Genomic DNA, 22,166 nt, shown 5'->3' on the forward strand with positions numbered 1-22,166 from the left:
CTAAATCAGAGCACTTTCAATAAGTTTACATTAAAAATTTAAGTAATAAAGATTTGATTGGCAGTGTATTTTCTTTCTTGGTGTTTCGTATTATAATCAGCAGTGGTTTATATTCAGTGAAATCCAGGGTACTGGTTGGTAGTAGTGAACAATTTTTATATATTCATAATAATGTAAATACCAGTGTTGATTTTAACTTAAAAATAAAGAACTATATTAACATTTTAGATAGTTAATATTACATAATTACAATGGGAGGATGGGGAGAAGGGAAATGTATGTGTGCTTTGGGGTAGGGGAGAACGGGTGACTGGGAAAAATCTTTACCTCCATAACAGGAAGTCAGAAGAGAAAGTCTGAGATTGATACATATTTTTGAGAAACTGGATTTAAAAATTAAATTAAATTAAAATAAACTCTATTAAAACATACACACACAGAGAAACAGCTAAAAGCATTGAAAGTAGTCCTTAGGAAATGGAATTGGGGTGGAGGAGGAGTGGGTTGCCAGTTTTGGGTTTTTTTTTTTATAATTTTTTGATATCATTTGACTTTTTCAACTCTGTACATCATTACTTGGATATAAATAATTTTTAAAATAAAATAAAAATTTTTTAAATGACTCAAGCCTGTTCTGTGCTGTTATCATTATAAATATACATATCCTTTTCAGGCCATATGTTCTAACTTTGGGCTTGAGAAATCTATTCACTGTGAGAAGCTGCAGGATGTAACAGAAAGAGCTCAGCCTGGTGTTAACTGTCTGGGTTTGCATCTTAGGTTTGTTGCTTACTAGCTTTGTGACCTTGGGTAAATTGTTCAGCTTCTCGGAGCTTCATTTTCCTCACCCGTAAAATGAGCAAAAGTCCACGCGTCTCACTGGCAGTGAGGATCCAAGAGAGAGGTGTGTCAAGTCCGTGGCACAGTGCCTGTCCGGTGTTCAGCGCAGTGTACTTGAACTGCTTTCGATCGTGCACAACGGTCCCACCTACCCACCCAATGGAATTCCCACCCCCTTATGAGCAAGACCCCTTTGCCCACCAGCCCCCACTCCCCTGCAGCCACCCACTGTCTGGAGCTTCAGGCCCGCACCTCTGCAGAGTCTGTGGGCCATTGCTCTTGTTGGCCCCGGGGGCCCCAAAGTTGCTTGTTTATGTCCCTCTTTCCTCTCACATCAGGCTCGGCCAGGAAGCTGATGGGGTCCTGAGGGTGATAATGGCTCCATTGTTCCTGTCCTGATAAACCCCATGGCTCTGAGGCCAGATGCCAGGGGTCCTTCGCCCTCCAAGGTCTGAGAGCAAAGGCCGCCTGCGCTCCAGGCCTGGCATGGAGCTCATAGGGCGAATGGAGGCCTGAACCACTTGCCCCCCCCCCCACCCCGGGCTCCTGAATCCAGGCTCTGCAGGAGTCAGCCCTCCCTCTGCCCCACAAAGCAGCCATCTTGGAGTTGTGGGTGGACAGCCGCCTGCTGCTCCCTCGCCCAGCACGCCTCCCCTCCCACAGCCCAGCCCTGGAGCTCTGCAGGCAGGCACTTCATGGCTAGAAGGAGCTTTGTAAGAAATTAAAAGCGGGTTGGTTTTTATTGTTGTTGTTGTTGTTTTTCCTGTTTGGGTAGAAGACCTGCTTGCTCAAGGCTCCCTCTCCCAGGACAGGTAGGCAGTTCATGTTTGCACATGTGACCCAGGAATCTATAACGAGCCACACACCAGGGCTATTGACGTTGCCTGGACAGGGAGGGCAGCTCTCCTCCCTCCAGCTTCTCTTCAGAGGCTGGGAGGGGTGTGAGAGAGTAGAGACGGAATAGGTGAAGAGGAAGGGGGGTTCCTAGGTGGGGAACTGCCCTCTCCTAATGCCATGGACAGCTAGGAACAGGAGTCCCTGAGTGAAAGCTGCATCCCCAAGCACCCCACGGTGCACCCCGCAATGGAGCATGAATCATGCTACAGGGGAAGCAGACAGCGGAGTCAGGGAGGGGTAGCAATTACGAAATGGGAGGCCCAAGGTTCTGAGACAGTGGGATAAAGAGAAAAACACACAGAGCCTTTGAATCAAGAATGTGGGTTCCAATCCCTGCTCTACGACGTGGCAGCAGCAAGTCACACAGAATCTGAGTCTCTTCACCTGTTGAGGGGAAAAAAAACACTTTGCAGGATAATAGTGGGAAAATTAAATAGTTCTGTCTCTGAGGTTTGCAAATCTAGCCTTTCCTCCCACTCTGGGTCTGGGGTGGTCCTGAAGGTCATCCTTGGCCACTTGCATCTCCCTGGCTGACCTGGGGAAGGAAAGAGGGGGGAGGTCCTAGGACAGAGCTGCATGGGGTAGTTCAGCATGAAGACATTGTTACTTCAGGCCTCCCTGACCCAAGCAGGTGGGGAGGGTGTTGGATCGAGGGGACATCCTCTTTAAGGTCTCTGTGTAAGGCGATCTGGCAGCCCGCTGAGTCCACATGGATGTAGTGAGGGGGACACTTACCCTGCTGGCTGTCATTGACCCTTTCCCAGCTTCCCGTCCACTCCCAACCCTGACTGCTTCCTGCCACCGTGGTGAGTGGCAAAGCCGTGTGATGTCTGTGTGCTCCTCCCACAGGCCACCGAGTGGGCCTCCAACGAGGACACGCGCCGCTCCTGCCAAAGCAAAGGGAAGACTGAGGTATGTGTCTCCGGTGGTCCAGGGGCCTGGCTTAGAGCTGGGAGGAGGCTTGTGGTTGTGGGGATGGAGGGGCACCATGCGGGCACGGGCCACCTGTGGGAGAGGCCCAGCCTGGAGCGGGGGGTGGGGGCTCTGGGTGCAGGGAAGGGTGCAGCGCTGAGCATCTGAGTGGGCAATGACGCAGCAGGCTGACCTGGGGGGGCCGGGATGTGAGGGGAGGGAATGTCTACAGAAGCAACCTGAACGTCAGAGCAGGGCGCTTCGGGGGCAGAAGAGTGTTGTCAAATGTTTGTGGTGCGGTGGTGTGAAGGAAAGACACCCTGCCCCACGTGTGGTGCCTTTGTTCCTCTTACTTCTCTGTCACCATTGCTTTAGGAGGAGTGTCAGAACTACGTGCGAGTCCTGATTGTCACTGGCCGGAAAGTGTTCATGTGCGGGACCAATGCCTTTGCCCCGGTGTGCTCCAGCAGACAGGTGGGGCCCCCTCAGGGTAAGGTAGACTGAAGAGGGCACAGAGAGGTTGTCTCACCGAGGCCCACACAGCCTTGGAGTGGGGTTGCCAAATTTAGTAAAAACAAAAAAACCCAAAACAAACAAACAAAAAATGCCTAAATTTAATTTCAGATAAACAGCAAATTTTATTTTAGCATAAGTATATTCCATGCAAGCTTTGGGACATACTTATGCTAAACGATTATTCATCATTCATCAAAATTCAAATTGAACTGGGTCTGCTGTATTTTATCAGTCAATCTCACCTTGGAGGGTCCTGACTTGGGGGAGGGGGGAGCAGGGAACAGAAGCAGATGGAGCTCCTGGCACAACCTCCTCCCTCCATGATAGCGGCTCCTTCAGAGGGACTGTGGGGGACGGAGGGAAGTGAGGAGGAGGTTGTAGACAGGGAGAAGGTCAGAGAGACCAGGGACCCAGGAGGAAGCAAATTCTGGTGTTCGGGGGGTGGGGGGAGGGAGAGATCAGGCAGCCCCTGGGTCTCAGGGAAAAGCACCCCTATCTCCCCGTCGTCCCCAGGTGGGGAACCTCAGCCGGACCATAGAGAAGATCAATGGTGTGGCCCGCTGCCCCTACGACCCGCGCCACAACTCCACAGCTGTCATCTCCTCTCAGGGGGAGCTCTATGCGGCCACCGTCATTGACTTCTCAGGGCGGGACCCCGCCATCTACCGCAGCCTGGGCAGCGGGCCACCACTTCGCACTGCCCAGTATAACTCCAAGTGGCTCAATGGTAAGGGGGCACAGCCCTGGGGGTGGGGGTTCTTCTACCAGCCAGCCTTCCCTGACCCTCAATCCTCCTTCCTGCCCCTCCTCTGAAAGGGATTACGCTTGCTTCCTCAAGAGGCCCGGAATGGGGCAGATGTTGGCCCAAGGACCATTGTACATTGGAGATGGACTCCAGATGAGATCACAGATGTGCCCAGGACAGATAGAGGGGAGGCTATGAGGGCAGAGGAGGAGTTAGAACTCATTAGGAGAAAGGGTTATAGGACAGACGAGATTGGGAGACGGTGGTCTCTTTCCCCTTGGAGTTGAATTCCTGCTTCTCCACTGACGGGCTGCGTGGCCTTGAGCAAGTACCAGACTCTCTGTGCCATGATGTTCTCCTCCGTCATAAGAGGATAATCATAGTACTTACCTCATAGGTTGTTAAGAGGATCATATAAAGTACTTATAATAATGTCTGGTTTGCAGTGACTGCTCAATAGCCCGTATTAACTATTATTATAACTTCGTAGTGGAGGTGGGAACAAGGCTAGTTGGAGCCCCCAGGTCACCAAACCGTCCAGGGGTGTCAGGATGCCCATCTGGGAAAACAGAAGTCAACTCTGTCCCCTTCCTCCCTGCTGGCCCGACCCACCCCCTTGTTCCTCTTCTGCCCCCCAGAGCCAAACTTTGTGGCAGCCTATGATATCGGGCTGTTTGCGTACTTCTTCCTGCGGGAGAACGCGGTGGAGCACGACTGCGGGCGCACGGTGTACTCTCGGGTGGCCCGGGTATGCAAGAACGACGTGGGGGGCCGCTTCCTGCTGGAGGACACGTGGACCACGTTCATGAAGGCCCGGCTCAACTGCTCCCGCCCGGGCGAGGTGCCCTTCTACTACAATGAGCTGCAGAGTGCCTTCCACCTGCCTGAGCAGGACCTCATCTACGGGGTCTTCACCACCAACGTGTGAGTCCCTGGCCCTCTGCCATCCCTTCCTGCCTCCCGGACTGGCGGGGCTGGGCGAGTCCCTCTCTGGGCCCCCGTTTCTCCTTCTGTAAAATGGGGAGTGTAACAGCACTCCAGCTGGTCTTCAAGGTAAACTTGTCCCAGATCACACAGTCCTTGCTTCTGCGGCTTGCTGCCTCTGGACGGGGAAGCACTTAGTCTGGATTGCGGAAGGGCAGGCCGAGGCCAGATCTGAAGCAAGTAAATGGAGCCGGATTATGGCTCCCTGCGGAAAGAAATTGCTGGGGGTGAAAGGAAAATAGCCTGCCTTGGATGAGAGGATGGCAGCCCCAGGAGGGTCCGGGAGCAGCCCTTTATAGACAAGCTCAGAGGGGATTCTTGCCGGTCCCTTCCAACCTCAGGACTCCATGGTCCTGCTGACCCTAACCAGCAGAGTCTTCTGGCATACTGATGGCACTGGGAAACACAGCTGGGAAACGGAGCCCCTTTTGTTTCCTGGGTGTAAGGAAGGGTAGCCCTCATGGAGATCGCGAGGCCCTCCTCCCCCCACCTCCTTCCGTGTAAAGGCTGACCCCGTCAGGTGATTTTCACGTACAGAATGATGAATGGGCAGCAGAGACCAAGGAACACATGAGTTGTACAGGATGCTGCATGGGGTTCTTTGTGAGGACCTCAGAAACATCTGAGCCTAGAGTGCTATGTGCTTACCCTGGCCCCAAGTTGCAGGGACTGGAGGAGGCCAGGCTAGCTCTAGGAAGCACAGTCTGAGGATGGACAGGGATGAGAGTACAACTGGGAAACAGAGAGACCATCCAAGGCCGGGGGACACCCATGCATCACAGCCCACGCAGGCCGTGAGCTGACAGCCAGGACTTAATGACCAGCCCGGCGGTCAGCACCAGAACGTGGGCAGCCATGAGCAAGGGACAGGAGCTGCTGGAGAGGCATCAGGGGCAGATGATGACATTGGTATGGATTGTAAATAGTTTCTGTATTGTGTGGCTTCTCCTTGCCAGGTGCTTGTCACGGTGGGGGAAGGAGGGAAACAGGGGTGCCAGTGAGCAAAAGCAGACCTGGCTCTGCCCTTAAGGAGCTTACCTTCTAGAAATGGTGGTTATTAAACACCAAATTTTAACTGTGATAAATGCTGCAAAGGGAAAGGGCAGTGTGCAGGGAAGCCTCTACTGTGTGGAGGGGTGGTGATCAGGGAAGGCTTCCTGTAGGAAGTGACATCTACAGGATGAATGGAAGTTAACTAGGGGAGAGGAGCATTCCAGCCCAAGAGAGCAACACCCACAGAGCTCTGGAGTGGAAAGACATAAATGCTTGTAGAACTTAGTGGAGACCAGTGTGGCAGGAGCCTGGAGGGTGAGGAAGAGAAGAAACAAGAGAGGAGGCTGAGGGGCTGGGATGGGAAGAATTATGTCCTTACAGCCTGCTTAAGGGTTTTGATCTTTATTCTAAGAGCAAGGAGAAATGAAGGGCTTGAAGCTGGCCAGAGACTAGCTTGGATGTGTATTTTGAAATGTTCACTGTGGCTGCTGTGTGGAGAATGGATTCAAGGAGACTGGAGAGGCTGCAGTGACTTCAGCCTCTGATCAGCGCAAATGTGACTTCACAGAAGGCCAGCTATGAGATCAGCGCAGTGTCCAGCCGGAGATGACGGGGGCTGAGGCCAGGCAGAAAGGGCGGGGAGGGTGATGGACACATTTGGGAGAGGGACTAAATGCAGAGAACAGAACTGGAAACATTTGGCAGCGTGGTGTGGGCTCTGTGACCTGTTCACATCAGATTCATAGAAACACCTGATCCTGGGACTGAACGGGTCTTAGGAGGTCATCTGGCTCAGGGTGTTGCGAGCTGCAGCCATGAATCAGTGGTTTGATAACCAACTTGAAAAGTAAAATAAAATGAAGAAAGCAGAATAGAATGGAATTAAAAATAGTGGAGTACAATGCATTTAGTTAGGGTATTGTTCATGAAAATTCTTTACAGATGTGTGTGCTCGTGTGTGTGTTATTCGCAGCTGTGATATGAAGTATGTTTCTTACAGTGGGCTCTGGACTGAATGTTTGAAAAACACTGACTTTATGTGACCCTCCCACTGGAGAAGGGAAAGGGAGGAGGAAGTAGCACAGAGTGACCCCCCGGGGCGTCTCATCAGTGGGCCTTTCCCAGAGCTCCCAGAGTGTGAGGGCATCTCCCCCTTCTGTGGCGCTGCGTGGTGTGGAAAACACCGGGCTTGGGCTAGGTCCTCAGCAGCCCTTGGAGCTATGCCGTGTCATGTCCAGACAGCCGGCTGTGGGATCTAAGGGACCATGGCCCGCAGGGAGGGCAGCACCCCACCACCTCTTGCCTTTCAGAAACAGCATCGCCGCTTCTGCTGTCTGCGCTTTCAACCTCAGTGCCATCTCCCAGGCTTTTAATGGCCCATTTCGCTACCAGGAGAACCCCAGGGCTGCCTGGCTCCCCATCGCTAACCCCATCCCCAACTTCCAGGTACAACCTCTCCTCCCCTTTCCCTCTCCTCACAGACCAGCTTTCCCTAGATGACCAGCCCCCAGCTGATTCCCAGCTGCTTCGCACAAACAGCAAACCTGTCCGTGCTGGTCTGCACCCATCTGTGGGGTCTGCGATGGTTCCCTAAGACGGTGGAGTGAGAAGGGAGCATGCTCCGAGCCATCTCTAAATGTGACTTCACACCTCCAGGGAGACTCAATGTAGGGAACTAGGAGAGCACTCACAAGCTATCTGGTCAGAATGGGGGGATTTTAACTGGAGTTTGCTTGCAGTCTACCCAGCCTGGGTACTAATTCCTGGAGCGTCTGAGTGCCAGGAATGGTCAGGGCCCAGCCATGGGTGATGTGAGCACCCCTAGTGCTGTGATGGAGAAGAGGAAAGAGCCATGAGGCAAAGGAAGTTACTGATGGTTAACTTTCAAATCCATCCAAGTTCCTGCCCACGGGGAGGTATGGAGCATAGGAAGACCTCAGGCTTTGCAGTGGAGTCATCCTGACCCAGATCTAGTCCTCCCTCTGTGTGACCTGGACCTGGGTCAAGTCAGTCACCCAACCTCGCAGAGTCTCTTTACCCTTATCTGGTACTAGGGATAATACTCTTGACCTCGAAGATGAGTGCAAGGATTAAATATGCCCCTGACACAGTGCCTGGAATGTATAAGTGCTCAGTCAATGGTAGTTGCCCTCCAGCTTCGGTTTAGAAGGCGTAAGAACTTTGAGCTGGTAGGAGCACAGGAGAGGGAAGGCAGGTGGTGCCCCACCATGGGGGAGGAGTACCTACAGCAGCTGTACAGAATCACAGGACACCTGTTATCTGCACTCAAATGATTTATTTTTAGGTAACCCAGCCCCTTTTCCATCTCCCCCACCCCCCTTCACCGTCCCTCGCAGGTCCCTCCTCCCCATCTTCCCAGCCTCGTTTTCCCCTAGTTCTCAAGGAAGAGGCATCTCTCCCCGGAAGGGGTTGCAGGGATCCCAGCGGGGATGTTGGGGGTAGGGGCCGGGATTGGGTGATCACAGCCTGCCCGTGGCCGCCGGGGCTTTGATGAGGCCGGAGAGGGATAGGGAACTGGGCAGCCCGGTGGCTGGGCACGCGTGACCCCCCTCCCCCCCGCGGTAGTGTGGCACCCTGCCCGAGGTGGGCCCCAACGAGAACCTGACGGAGCGCAGCCTGCAGGACGCGCAGCGCCTGTTCCTGATGAGCGAGGCCGTGCAGCCGGTGACACCCGAGCCCTGTGTCACCCAGGACAGCGTGCGCTTCTCGCACCTCGTGGTGGACCTGGTGCAGGCCAAGGACACGCTTTACCACGTGCTCTACATCGGCACCGGTGAGCCCTCGCCGCCCAGCCGGCCCCAGGTGAGGAGGAGGTGGAGGGGCGGGGGCAGGGCTGGGCCTTCAAGGCCCCTTTCTTCGCGCCCCTCCAGAGTCGGGCACCATCCTGAAGGCACTGTCCACGGCGAGCCGCAGCCTCCGCGGCTGCTACCTGGAGGAGCTGCACGTCCTGCCCCCCGGGCGCCGCGAGCCCCTGCGCAGCTTGCGTATCCTGCACAGCGCCCGCGCGCTCTTCGTGGGGCTGAGCGACCGCGTGCTGCGGGTCCCGCTGGAGAGGTGCGCCGCCTACGGCAGCCAGGGGTAAGCGGGGCCGCTGGAGCGCGGGGCGGGGGGGGGGGGGGGGAAGGGGCGGGGTGGGATGGGGGACCGGCCCCCTCCAGGCCTATGCCCTCCAAGCGCACCTCGGAGGGGGCTCTCAAGATGCACAGCTCTGAAGCCACCTGGGGTGGCGTCCTGGCACAGCCTCCAGTGGTTTGCGTTTGGACAAGTCACTTAACCTCGCTGAACCTTGGTTTCCTTCTCATAAAATACCTGCAGGGTTTTGTAAAGGTTAATTGGGATCGTCTGCGTCAACCACTTACCATTGCCTGGGGGAAGCGTGTGCTCTAGCTGATGATGGTGGCTGCTGCTCTCCGTTTTGTCAACCCCAAAGCTAGTGCCTGTCAGCCGTCTCTAGCTTACCTGATTTATGCTCAGTCCCTTTAATTCAGAGAAAGGTCTTTATCTTTGAAACCCCAGGACTTACTTACCAGCCAGATGTGCGGGGAGATAGGAGACGCTGCTCTGAGTCAGCACCAGATTCTCGCTTTCTTCCTTCCTGATTTAGAAGAGGCAGAGAAGCCTGGCTTGGGTGGGGTGGAGTTGAGGAACCATGTGGAGCTGTCGCTGTATCTGCTTCTGAGACCTTAGCTTCAAGGGGATTCACAAATCTGGCAGTAATGGCACTGGCATTTCAGGGGGAACACAAAAGCCTAGTCCAAAGCCAAATGGAAATGTATCACCATGTGAAGCTCCCCCGAGCTGTGCCCCCTCATTTTTGAGGTAATCAAAAGCTGCCTTAGCTGGCATAGCCACCGCCACGTGGGCCCTGTGGCCTTTGCAACACAGAAGCCTCCTGGCTGTGCCCATCTGTCCTCGAGATCTGCGAGACAAATGGTACCCCTGCTGCCAAGGGTGGTTCTCCAGCCCCTGCGGGATGTGCCGGAAGCTGGGCAGAGGGCCGGGGGGCCAGGGAGGAGGCTGGACGGTCATGGTGTGGCAGCCAGGGAGGAAGAAGGCGAGAGCAGTGGGCAGACGCTCCCCTCGTCCCCCACATGTAGCTCCAGCAACGAAACACCATTTACTCAGCCCTGCCGTGCTTGGAGCACTTTACAGGGCTGTGGCTGTGAGAGAAGGGGGGCAAGAGGACACTCTCATTTCCCTCAGCACTGTGATGTCCGGCTGGAGAGAGAAACCCGGCTGGAGAGAGAAACCCGGGCCTGTAGTAGATGTGTGGGAGGAGACCTGGGGCATCGTAGGCGGGGCTCTGGTGGCAGAATTGGGCGGGTCTGGGCTCCGCCCTCAGCTCATCATCTACTAGCTACACCGTCCAGAGCAAGCTACTTTACCTCCCGCGCTTTCTCCTCAGGGGAAAATCGGAGGAAATTGTGATGGAGCAAACGAGAGTTCATTCTGGCAGAGTTGTTGTAAGGATTGGGAATTACATTCATGAAGTGCTCATACGTGGTAGCTAGCATCCTTGTTCCCTTCCTATCTCCACAAATGCATGTCGGGGCCACGCAGCCTCCTGGGCTCTCTGCAGTCTCTGCACCTGTGACATTGGGTACCGGCCCATGGCTTGGCATGAATCGCAGGCTATCTGCGGATGGCGTTTCCCCCATGTCTTGTGTTGTTATTAAACTTTTCACATGTGTCTTGTTGTTTAGGAGCTTGTAAATCCTTGAAGGCAAACCCACTGTCCCAGTACTTTTTAGACTTAGGCCCAGGGGCCACACCCAGCCCAGGGCACAAAGTGGGCCTTCCACACATGACTGATCCTTTAGCTCATTGGTCATTTGGCCTGAGAAGAGGTTGGTGCAGGAGAGGAGTGGGGAATGGGACCGAGGCCAGCTGGGAATGCCAAGGGAGGATTGGATCCGAACCTGCGGCTGTGGGTGCTGAAGTGGTCTTCGAGCAGGGAGTGGAGTGACGGGCAGTGTGAATAGGTGTTTGACAGCGATCAGTCAGACAGCAGTGGGCAGCACTGTCGAGGGCAGATGGTTGGCCAGCGTGAGCTAGTGTGGCTCCCAGCCAGACATGAAGTAATGCGGGTCTGCAGTGAAAGCAGAGGAAGGAAGATGCCGGGACATTTCCCCACTCGCGTGACGCTGCAGGGAAGGGACAGGGAACTTGCATCCCGTGGCCAAGGTAGGAAGAGGTCAGTTTGGAGTCTGATACTTCCACCCTATTTGGATTCCTGAATTTGGGATAAGAGGACTTGACATGTACAGTGAGACGCTGCTATAAGGCTCTAGGAGGATCTGAAAATGTGAGGTCTCATGATTGCAAAGTTAATAAAATGACCAGAGTGAGGCCACGTAGCCACCAGTCTGTGCACCCCAGAGTCTGGAAGCCAACTATCACACTCTGTCTGAATTTGTGCTGTTGGGGGGCAGCTTGTCACAGGGTTTTGCTGTGTCCTAGGATAAACATTTCATGCTTTTTTCCCTCATTTCTTCCAAAGCTGGCAGGAGGATGAGGGTGGATTGGCAGAGGCCTTTTCAGGCCCCCTCCACTGCCCAGAATCCAGGGCTGGTCTCCAGCCCCCTCCTTTTGCTCAGGCAAATCTCAGCCCCATGGGGCATAAACAGGACCCTGGCCTGGCCAGAGAGAGACCAGGGCTCACAAGAGGTGGGGCAGAGGAAATGAGCTGCTGGCTGGCTCTACAAAGCATGTGTTTTATGCATGAACCACCCCCTTCCTCCTTTCAGCATGCCTTTCACGCTGCACTGGAGGGGGTGTGGGGGTGTCTACATCACTCAGGAAGGTGGCTCAGAGAGTCTCTTTTCAGCCTCCCTCCCTTACAAGGAATCTGGGTCTTCCTCCGCTGCCATCTTAAATGATGGCCACTTGCTCCCAAGCTCCACCTTGGACAGCTCCCATTGTGAGACTATTGCTATCGGGTGCTGGAATCTGCCCGCTTTCAACTTCCACCATCTGTCTCTGTCCTGCCCCCCAGGCCATGGAATGAACCTGTTCCCTTTCGTAATGGCTGCTTAAGACGCTGCAGTAAAAAAGACATGGTGATATATTATTGGTCTAACGCTGCTTTTATGAAAGGAAATCTCAACTGCTACCCATTCTTACAGTCAGACACGCTTTAATTCTCTCCTTGGAGCTTTAATTTTGTTGAGAACATTCCCAGCTCTGTAAGCTTTGGAGGGGTCTTTGGCCAAAAGCAGTGAGTTTGGATGGGACGAGAGCTCAAGCATTGGCTCCGGGGGAGTCCTGTAAGCCCCATCAGGCGGCCAGGCCCAGGGGAGGGCAGGGCAGGCGTGTCTGTGGAGAATCTGGTCTCTCTTGTCTGGGAGAACTGAGAGCAGGCTGAGAGGGTGAGGGAGCCTGAGTGGGGGTGCTGGGGCCAGCATCCAGTCTGGGTTTTACTTCCCTCCTTTCTTATTCTGTCACAGATTGGAAAGACAAGGTACTTCATCTCTTGGCTTGGGAACCCTGACCAATGTGGCCCTGGGACAGCAATGGGGACAACCATGCTATTCTTTAGAATCACCTGGGGAGTGTTTAAAAGAGTCCAGTGGCTGGGCCTACTTTGGTCCATAAGGCCCAGATATAGGTGGGTTTTTTATTGCGTTTGCTGAAGCTTTTTAGCAGATCACTAGGAGATTCCAATTTGCAGTCAAAACTGGGAACAATTTTTCTAGAACTGGTTAGACCCTAGATGAAAGAAGTAGTATGAGGCAAATTGCATTCCTCCAGAATCTTCTGCTTTTATTTTGTACAAACTGATTCAAATTTTCTGCTCTTTTCCATCTTCTCTACTGGCAGACATTTGTTTTTGATGAATAGAATTTTATTTATTATTATTATTAATCCCCAGTCATGGCTCGCTTTCATTTAATTCATGTTGCTTCTGAAGTGCCAAATCAGCTGCTTCATGAGTTTGATGGTGCCTTCTGAGAGCTGAGGGAAATAAGCCGTGGGAGTGGGCTTTCATTGAGTTCTGATTGGCTGGATTTGCTAGCAGCAAATTTGGTCCAAATGTCACCCAGAGAGCAGAATCTCGAAACCGCATGTTGCTGGGACTGCTTTGCATATGTATTGTATCCAGTCCCATGGTGTCTAGTTTGGTGCATTCTGCTGGTGAAACACCCCCAAATCAAACCGTTTATCCCAAATGAAAATGTGAACAAACTTATATTGTACAATTTACAATTGTACTTGAGTGAATAAAATGGAAACAGATTCTTGAGTAACAGATGAGCATTCTGGATTCCCCGGGCACAGCAGAGGGTGCTTGCTGGGGTCCGGCAAGGCCCTTGCCCACTGAAGCCCCAGACACCATCTCCCTTAAATGAGGTCACAGGCTGCCTGAGCAAGGGCAGCATTATCTTCTTCAGCCTCGTCTGGCAACAAGGGGAAGCCCCACCTTCCTCTTTGTGAGCTCTTTCCTATAACCTCATTTGTCTTTGGAACCTGACATGGTCCATTGAACTCACTGAAAATAAAGAACTCACCTGACAGGAGACTCTCCCTGAAGCTTTGAGAGGAAAGAAAGATTCTATCCTAGAAACACCAAAAGAAGCAAACCCTTGACTCTTTCGTGTATTCCTTTAACCCCTGGCATCCTTGGCCCCTTTGGCCTCTTGAAAATCCCTCTGCAGTTCACATCATGGTGTGGACTCCCCCACCCTCCTTCACCTGAAGCCTTTTCTGCTTCCTGGCCTCCAATTTCTGCCCTGACTCCCAGTGCTCTCTCTAGACCCTCTCTCACAGGCTCACTGCTGTGGAGCAGCCAGACCTGGTAAAGGGGTGGAAGTTGGGAAAAGGAGGCAGAAGGGACCCAGGGTATCCCCTGGGGTTGGCAGTGGGTTCCCCCAGGGCAGAGGGAACTTCTTTCAGGCTCCAGAACCTGATACTCTATTTACTTAGCAATGAAGAGCAAATCCTGATTCCATAATTCCATACTCTTTCTCTGCCTTGAAGTCTTACTAGTAGAGATCCAATTGTTTTAAAAGTTTTATTTATTTATTTATTTTTAGTAATCTCCACACCCAGCGTGGGGCTCGAACGCATGACCCTGACATAAAGCATCACACAGTCTTGCGACTGAGCCAGCCAGGCGCCCCCAGATTTAATTTGTTGTTGTTGTTGTTGTTGTTAAAAACCGTAAAGAATACAATGAATAAGTCTGAAGGAGAAAGGGAAGAGTGGAGCCCTAGAATATGAGAGGTATTTGGGGCATTCATTAGTGTGTGAACATTACCTTTTCTGAGTCATTGCAGATAGACCAGCCCTGAGGGCCCGGGAAAGGGGACGTGGGACCCCTTTCTTGGCAGCCTGAACTCATTCTCATGACGCTAACGCACTAGACTCTGGTTCCTACCACTGAGCAGCACAGGCCTGTGGATGCCCCAGGAGACCCTGGACGATGCCTAGGTGTCCCCTCTTCACTCAGTGGGTGAAGTCCGACACAGCCTCCAGCTGGGAGGCAGGAGTGTGGTGGAAGGATCATGGTCAAGAATCTAGACTCTTTAAAAAAAAAATGAAGTCTAGGCTTTAGCCCCAGCTCTGCCATGTGAATCCGTGTGATCTACGGGAAACTCCTCTTCCCTCTCCGTGACTATTTCTTCCTTTATACCACGGAGAGGTTGTATTGCGGATCCCAGTAATCCCCAACTTGGTTCCCATTAGAATCACCTAGGAGATTTTAAAACCTCCCTGCCCCCTGAGATTTCTGTGTGGGTGGAGGCAGGTATCAGTACTTTTTAAAAGCTTCTTTAGTAATTCGAATGTGCAGCCAGGGTCGAGAACCACCAGGCCAGACCGTCTCTGAGATGGTTTCCATCACTAAGGTTTTATGGCCCTATTATCATAGTGTCTGAGAGAGGCACTACTTCTTTGGATTTCTGTTCTCCACATCTTCTCCTGTGGCCCTAGATGGGGAGCATGGGGCACCCAGGCTTGGGGAAGGCAAGGTTAAGTGTGTAGGCTCTGGAAGGAAAGGGTTTAAGTCCTTGTTCAGTTCTCTGGGTTTCACCCATATAACATGGGGATAATGACAGTACCTTCTGCATTGGGTTGTTGTATTAAATTAATTCATGCTTTTAAAGTGTTTAAAATGATTTCGAGCACACGGTAAGTGTTCAATGAGCTTAGTTATTACCGTGGAGGGCAACTGGACGGATAAGGGCACCCAGAGGGGTGGCTAGGTGTGTTCATGGGATACAAGTGAGGCTGGGAGGCCAGCAAGCTTGAGTTTCAGGACCTCTGTCTGGCAGGGCGTGCCTAGGGGCACGGGACCCATACTGCGGCTGGGACGGGAAGCAGCAACGTTGCAGCACGCTTGAGGACAGCTCCAACATGAGCCTCTGGACCCAGAACATAACAGCGTGTCCTGTGAGAACCCTTTCATGCTCCCCACCTGGGACCTCTCCCCCCAGTTCAGGCTGTGACTCTCCATCAGTATCCCCATGTCCCCTGGGACCTGGTGCCTGCCCTATCCCTGCTTCATGTGACCTGTTTGATGTGTGTCTGCAGGTGCGAAATGTGACTCGGGATGGGGGCTTTGGCCAGTGGTCACCATGGCAACCATGTGAGCACTTAGATGGGGACAATTCAGGCTCTTGCCTTTGTCGGGCCCGAGCCTGTGACTCCCCCAGACCCCGCTGTGGGGGCCGAGACTGCCTGGGACCAGCCATCCACATCGCCAACTGTTCCAGGTATGTGAGGACACAAGACTTGGATGGTGGCTGCCTTGGACTGGGGGGGGGGGGCGGGTGGAATAGAGGAAATGGGGCATCCCCAGGCAGGTGTTCCCGCAAAGGGACAGAAACCACATCAGAGCTGTGCAGGGAACTGGAGAGATGGCTAAAATATAAGCCCTGGGGGAGTTTCCACTCCAGTGGGAGAGAAGTCTCTGTCTTGTGGGGGCTCTTGATACAAAGAGGGAGGCCGGACAGGCACAGGAGTCACAGGCCATAGCCTCAATAAGCCTTGTTCTTCCAAACATGAGGGACAGCATGAGATGACGGTAAAGTGGGCAGACTGGGACCAATCCTGGATTGCCATCGTCTGGACTCTCTTAAAATCACTCAATTCTATACATGTGTATGGATTTACACTACACATGATTGTAGTGTAATGATTGTATCATTATCCTTACTTTAAAGATAAGAGTGTTATGAGGCACAGAAATTTTCAGTAACTTGCCCAGGCTCCTATGGCTAGTAAGTGGTAGAACCAAAACTTGAAAATTGGAGTCGGAGTAGACAACAGTCTGAGGTTGGAGCCAAGTGTGGCTGTTGTAGAACAGGGGAGAGAGCATGGGATTGAGTGCAAGGGTTGGACCACCAAGAAGGTTGAAACAAAAGTTGCATATTGCAAAGGCAACTGGAGCCTTTTCTAGAGAATGTGTCCTTTTGCTCCATGAGTATCTCCCTGCCCGGGGTCCTATCTCTAGGCCATTAGCCCTGAGCCCGTCCTAATATATGGAAAAAGGCTCTCAACACGTTTGAGGAATGAATGAACAAAGAAACGAATAAGCAAGTTCGCCTGAGCCAGCCTGGTTAGGAACTGCCATTTCCCCTGTCGCTGTCTGACAACAATATAAAATCCACCTCCCAGATACAGATAGATCTGAGGAGCTAAGACTCGGAGGGTCACCTGTCCCTGTCCCCTCTGACCCCACCAGGAATGGGGCGTGGACCCCGTGGTCCTCGTGGGCCCTGTGCAGCACGTCCTGTGGGATCGGATTCCAGGTCCGCCAGCGAAGTTGCAGCAACCCTGCTCCCCGCCACGGGGGCCGCATCTGCGTGGGCAAGAGCCGGGAGGAGCGGTGAGCAGGCGTGTGGCCAGAGGGTTCTGAGACAGGCTAGCCCTGAGGTCCCAGACTTTCCAGGCTTGCTAGAGAGTGGCCTGGAGTCTCCGAGTGAGCCAGTGGACTCTCGTCCTTTCCAGGCTTGCACTCCCAGTGACCTCTTATCAGGGAAGGGGGTGCCTGCTCCCTAGTGCGATGACTGCCCCCCCCCCACCCTTCCCCTCAGGTTCTGTAACGAAAACACGGCTTGCCCGGTGCCCATCTTCTGGGCGTCCTGGGGCTCCTGGAGCAAGTGCAGCAGCAACTGCGGGGGCGGCGTGCAATCGCGGCGGCGGTCCTGTGAGAACGGCAACTCCTGCCCTGGCTGCGGCGTGGTGAGACCCGGATGAGGGGGCGCGGGCAGGAGGACGTGCACCCAGGGGAGGGCAGGCGGGGCGGGGGGCGCAGGGCAGGCCTGGGACTGCAGGCCCACCAGACAGCACCCGCTCCCATCCCGAAGGAGTTCAAGACATGCAACCCGGAGGGCTGCCCGGAAGTGCGGCGCAACACGCCGTGGACGCCGTGGCTGCCGGTGAACGTAACTCAGGGTGGGGCGCGGCAGGAGCAGCGCTTCCGCTTCACGTGCCGCGCGCCCCTGCCCGACCCCCACGGTCTGCAGTTTGGCCGGAGGAGGATGGAGACCAGGACCTGCCCCGCGGACGGCTCGGGAGCCTGCGACACCGACGGTATAGGCGCCGGGCCCCACTCCCTCCGAGGCCCAGAGCGCTGGCGCGGGCCTGGGGGAGACCAGGAGTGGGACGGAGCTCAGGGCGGTGGGTCATGTGGTTTGGAAGAAGCCGGGAGGCCTGTGGGGCGGGAGTGGGGCCGCAGGGTGTGCTGTCACTGAGGCCAGTCTCCCCACCCGTGCCCCACCCAGCCCTGGTGGAGGATCTGCTGCGCAGCGGGGGCACCTCCCCGCACTCGGTGAGCGGGGGCTGGGCCGCATGGGGCCCGTGGTCGTCCTGCTCCCGGGACTGCGAGCTGGGCTTCCGCGTCCGCAAGAGAACGTGCACGAACCCGGAGCCCCGCAACGGAGGCCTACCATGCATAGGCGACGCCGCCGAGTACCAGGACTGTAACCCCCAGGCTTGTCCAGGTGACCCTTCGCTTAGGGAACCCCCATCTAGGAGACCCCCTAGGCCACACCTTGTGCCCAGATGACCTCTTCTTTTTGCCAGCTCTGTACAATGAGCTCTAGAGCAAGTTCGTGTCCTGACTATGGACACAGCACCTTCTCCCACGGAGCAGGGCATTTCCTCTTCCGTGTCACTTTCTTCTCTCCCCTAATGGGTTAGCCAGATAGGAGGTTTGATTTGAGGTGGAGCTGGTTTTTGGTCTCCTCTCCAGCCTGCATTTCCCGCTGCACTCCTGAGGAGGAAGGGCCAGTCCCTAACAGTGGGCTGGGGGGGGGGAGGGGCTGCAGATGATGGGGTCAGGGTGGTCCAGGGCAGAGTGGCCTAGCCTGGGATAGGGTAGAAGTCTCTCTTGGGCCCTGCCTGCACCTGCAGTCCTCTTCACACACCTCTCCCCTTGCAGTGCGGGGTGCCTGGTCCTGCTGGACCTCGTGGTCCCCGTGCTCAGCCTCCTGTGGTGGAGGCCACTATCAACGCACACGTTCCTGCACCAGCCCCGCACCCTCCCCAGGCGAGGACATCTGTCTTGGTCTGCACACAGAGGAGGCACTGTGTGCTACACAGGCTTGCCCAGGTATCGAGAACATTGGGCCAGGGCCGGGGGGCCCCTTGGATCCTTCTGATCTCCCTCAGGGGTTCCCAGGGTGGTTAACTTCATCCCAGCCCACAACCCACAGAAGGCTGGTCACCATGGTCTGAGTGGAGCGCATGCACTGAGGACGGAGCCCAAAGCCGCAGCCGGCACTGTGAAGAGCTGGTCCCAGGGCCCAGCACCTGTGCTGGAAACAGCAGCCAGAGCCGCCCCTGCCCCTACAGCGAGATTCCTGGTAGGTCCTTAAGCCAGCACATTCACACCAACCCTTCCCAGCTTCCTTCCCCTTCGGAAGAATCTTAGTGGGTCTAGCATGGAACACCAGGCTGGGAGGTGCGCATACCGGGTCTGAGTGGGGACAGAGTGGAATGAAGGCCCCCAGACCATGTCCCCGGCTCAGTGCTGACCCAGGGGTCCTCCTAGAGATATACCTAGCCCCAGAGGGACCCTTCTTTCCTCCCTGCCCCAACCCCCTCTCTGCTTGTCTTCCTGCAGTGATCCTGCCTGCCTCCAGCATGGAGGAGGCCACCAGCTGTGGAGGTAAAAGGAACCTGCCCCACCTCATGACACTGTCTTTCTACCTCTCCTCCCCAAAGAGGAGACCAGCCCTACTCTGAAATCTGGAGTCTCTCCACTTCCTGCTCCAGAGAGATAAACCTTGTGGAGGTCCCGGCTGCTCTAGACCATGTGTAGGGGAGTCCGGGAGGTTCCGTCTCTGCCCTCCGACTAGGAGGCAGTCATCAAGTGTGTATTCAAGAAGAGTCACCCAACTCCACACCCTCTGGTTGCCTCCTCTGACCTAAACCACAGGTGTCCTGTGAAAGAGGCCCCTGGTGGCAGGCTGCCCAGCCTTCCTGTTTTTGTTCAAAGCCCTTTCCTTTATGTCTCAGAGCCTCCTGCTGGGAGGCAGTCAGGAGTGGAGTCTCTCCTCTTCATGGTGGCCCTTTCCTTACCACTTGCTTCTGCCTCTCCCAGGGTTCAGTCTCATCCACCTGGTAGCCACAGGTGTCTCCTGCTTCCTGGGCTCTGGCCTGCTGACCTTGGCAGTGTACCTGTCCTGCCAGCACTGCCAACGCCAGTCCCAGGAATCCACACTCGTCCATCCTGCCACCCCCAACCACCTGCACTACAAGGGTGGGGGCACCCCCAAGAATGAGAAGTACACACCCATGGAGTTCAAGGTGGGAGGCTTCATAGAGAAGCTGAGTGCAGGGTGAAGGGTGCTGTGGTTCCGGCCCTGACCTGGGCGGGGCTGGGCGTGGGGGAGGGCGCACTGGTTTGTGAACTGTGTCAGCAGCCACAGTGGTTTTTCACTGACTGGTTCCCGATCTGCTTGCCCTGGCCTGTCCCCTTTCTCTCCCTTACCCTTGCTCTCTGGTTCCTTCCTTCTTCCACAGACCCTGAACAAGAATAACCTGATCCCCGATGACAGAGCCAATTTCTACCCATTGCAGCAGACCAACGTGTACACAACCACCTACTATCCCAGCCCACTGAACAAACACAGCTTCCGGCCTGAGGCCTCACCCGGACAACGGTGCTTCCCCAACAGCTGATAACACTGTCCTGGGGACTTGGGCTCCTTGCCTCCTTAAGGCACAGAGCAGGTGGAAATGGGACGGTGGAGCCAGTTTGGTTTTCTCCTTCTGCACTAGGCCAAGAACTTGCTGCCTTGCCTGTGAGGGTCCCATCCGACTTCAAAGAGCTCTGGCTGGCGGTGACCATGGGGGAGAGGGCTGGCTTCCGGCTGGCACGTGGCTGCAGTTCCGGCTCAGCCCAGGTCTCTCATGGCCTCCCTGCGACCCACTACCACGCTGATCTCCCCTGCTGTGTCTGGGCTGTGGACCTCCTGGGCATGCGAGGAACTGGAGAGTGGAGAAGGCAGGACAGCAGGCTCTTAGGCTTGGGCTGGAAACGATGCTCATGTGGCCCTCACGGGCTGAGGCTGTCCTCTCCGGCTGGCCCCAGAAGCTCTGGATTTTCCGCCCAGGGCTGGGCCGCTGTGGTGCTGCCCCAGTGTGATCTGGGGACCAAGGCTGGCCCAGGTTGTTCACCTTTGTCTAGCAGTCTGTACTTTGCCCAGGGACATCCCTCTGGTCAGAGGCAGTGAGGGCTGGGGACTGAAGATCAATCTTTGCTAAGAAGCCCTTTAATCTGGGCTGGCACGGGCCTCAGCTTTGCCCTCAGAATGCAGGAAAGGTGGCCCAAGAGAAAGGGAGGCAGGAGTCCAACCTCCGTGCCACCATGGAGACCATCTTCCAGTTGCTGCTCGGTAGAGCTGTTGGCTGAGACCTGCTTGGGAGTCTCTGCTGGCCCTTCATCTGTTCAGGAACACACACACACACACACACACACACACACACTCAACATGCTACAGCAACAAAAAGGATGTTGGGCTGTGGCATTATTAAAGATGATATCCTGTCTCCAAATGTAATTGTGTCTTCGTGCGTATGTGTGTGGGCCCCTCTTGGCGTGGGCTAGTCAGTCAGAGCCCCGGGATAATAGATGGTCTTCTCAGGGTGGAGGAAATGTCCACATAGAATTTGACTTTCATAGAGGGTATCTTTCTACTTGTGAGGATATGTACATACACGCATGTTGCTCTAAACCCTTTTTGGAAAAGCGATTAGGGACAAATTTGTAAGTAGGGACACAAGGTACACCAAAGGCAACACGGCTGGAGATTTTTCTGCCCGTTGCCTTAGCAGCTCTTCTGGGCAACAGCCCCAGGATGGAAATGCGTGAGTCCAGTAGGGGAGTATTGATGAGGGCTATTTTATGAGGTATTTATAAGGCTAAGTTTAATAAAAACCAAAACTGTCTGAAAAAATGAATAAACCAGTGAAGTGGGAGAAGCCCAATATAGTTTTTGCTGGATTAAGTAAAAACAACCTCGAAGCCTCAGCCCACCAAGTCAGAAAGACAGATGAGTGGATGGGCATGTTAAATTCAGAGAGCAATGTCCCGGCTTCATTGGTTGGATCAATCCTCCCAGGACTCCTAGCGAATTCTACTTGTAGGTCAGGCTTCAAAGCCTGTGCCCCTAGTGGTTAGGAGGAGGAAAAGAGCATTCCTGGGCCGGAGTGCTGGAATCCCTTAGCTTACTGGGACACATGAAGTAGCAGTGTCCTCAGGCCAGGCTGGGGCCCGATCAGAGAGAGCTCAGGGGACTATGAGTACTTCTGCTTTGGGATTTCTCACTGGGTTCCTGTTAACATAATGAGTCCAGAGCTTGTGGGAGCCTGTGGGGTGTGTTAGATGTTGGGGTCTCTGATTCTCTTGGACCTAGTAGAGGCAGTGAAGCTTAAGAGTGTTCAAGGGCCCAGTGCCTACGTCACAAGGGCCACCTGTATGTCCAAACAGAGGGACTGGACAGGTCTGTAGGAAGTAGTAATGGAGAATACCTAGCTAATGCTCACCCCCTATTGACTGGAATGGCACCAGTGGGAATGAAAACCTATGGGTACAGTGGCAAAACACCACACACAAACACACACACCGAATTCTCTTTATTAAAAAACAAAAACAAAAACAAAACTGTTGTGCCTTTGGACGCATGACAATCAGAATGCATTAAGGGATCCACACTGCATGCAAATTAGCTTGCATGGTTGGCAAAGGCTGCTCCATAGCCAGCCCTGGCCCACAGATGAGGAAGCCAAGGTTGTCCTACCTGGAGGC

General features: G+C 54.3%; 1 protein-coding gene across 3 annotated transcripts in view; it reads left to right on the top strand.

The window, feature by feature from the left end:
* The window catches only part of SEMA5B (semaphorin 5B), a 114,795-nt gene extending 93,888 nt beyond the window's left edge, over positions 1–20,907 (top strand). The window contains exons 5-23 of one of the 3 annotated variants that reach the window (XM_057306710.1): positions 2,587–2,649; positions 3,025–3,123; positions 3,679–3,892; positions 4,549–4,834; positions 7,198–7,333; positions 8,474–8,681; positions 8,779–8,986; positions 15,181–15,298; positions 15,440–15,621; positions 16,593–16,736; positions 16,945–17,092; positions 17,218–17,443; positions 17,635–17,853; positions 18,294–18,464; positions 18,568–18,717; positions 18,978–19,022; positions 19,458–19,663; positions 19,880–20,019; positions 20,138–20,907. In XM_057306710.1, the coding sequence (XP_057162693.1) occupies positions 2,587–2,649; positions 3,025–3,123; positions 3,679–3,892; positions 4,549–4,834; positions 7,198–7,333; positions 8,474–8,681; positions 8,779–8,986; positions 15,181–15,298; positions 15,440–15,621; positions 16,593–16,736; positions 16,945–17,092; positions 17,218–17,443; positions 17,635–17,853; positions 18,294–18,464; positions 18,568–18,717; positions 18,978–19,022; positions 19,458–19,663; positions 19,880–20,019; positions 20,138–20,300 (3,126 nt within the window). In that variant the 3' untranslated portion in view covers positions 20,301–20,907. Of the gene's footprint in view, positions 1–2,586; positions 2,650–3,024; positions 3,124–3,678; positions 3,893–4,548; positions 4,835–7,197; positions 7,334–8,473; positions 8,682–8,778; positions 8,987–15,180; positions 15,299–15,439; positions 15,622–16,592; positions 16,737–16,944; positions 17,093–17,217; positions 17,444–17,634; positions 17,854–18,293; positions 18,465–18,567; positions 18,718–18,977; positions 19,023–19,457; positions 19,664–19,879 lie in introns of all 3 variants that reach the window. The other 2 variants (XM_026494896.4, XM_057306709.1) reach the window with 2 other exon arrangements.
* The last annotated feature ends 1,259 nt before the right edge of the window (positions 20,908–22,166 follow it).

The sequence above is a fragment of the Ursus arctos genome, unplaced genomic scaffold (assembly GCF_023065955.2).
Source record: "Ursus arctos isolate Adak ecotype North America unplaced genomic scaffold, UrsArc2.0 scaffold_4, whole genome shotgun sequence".
Lineage (NCBI taxonomy): Eukaryota > Metazoa > Chordata > Mammalia > Carnivora > Ursidae > Ursus > Ursus arctos.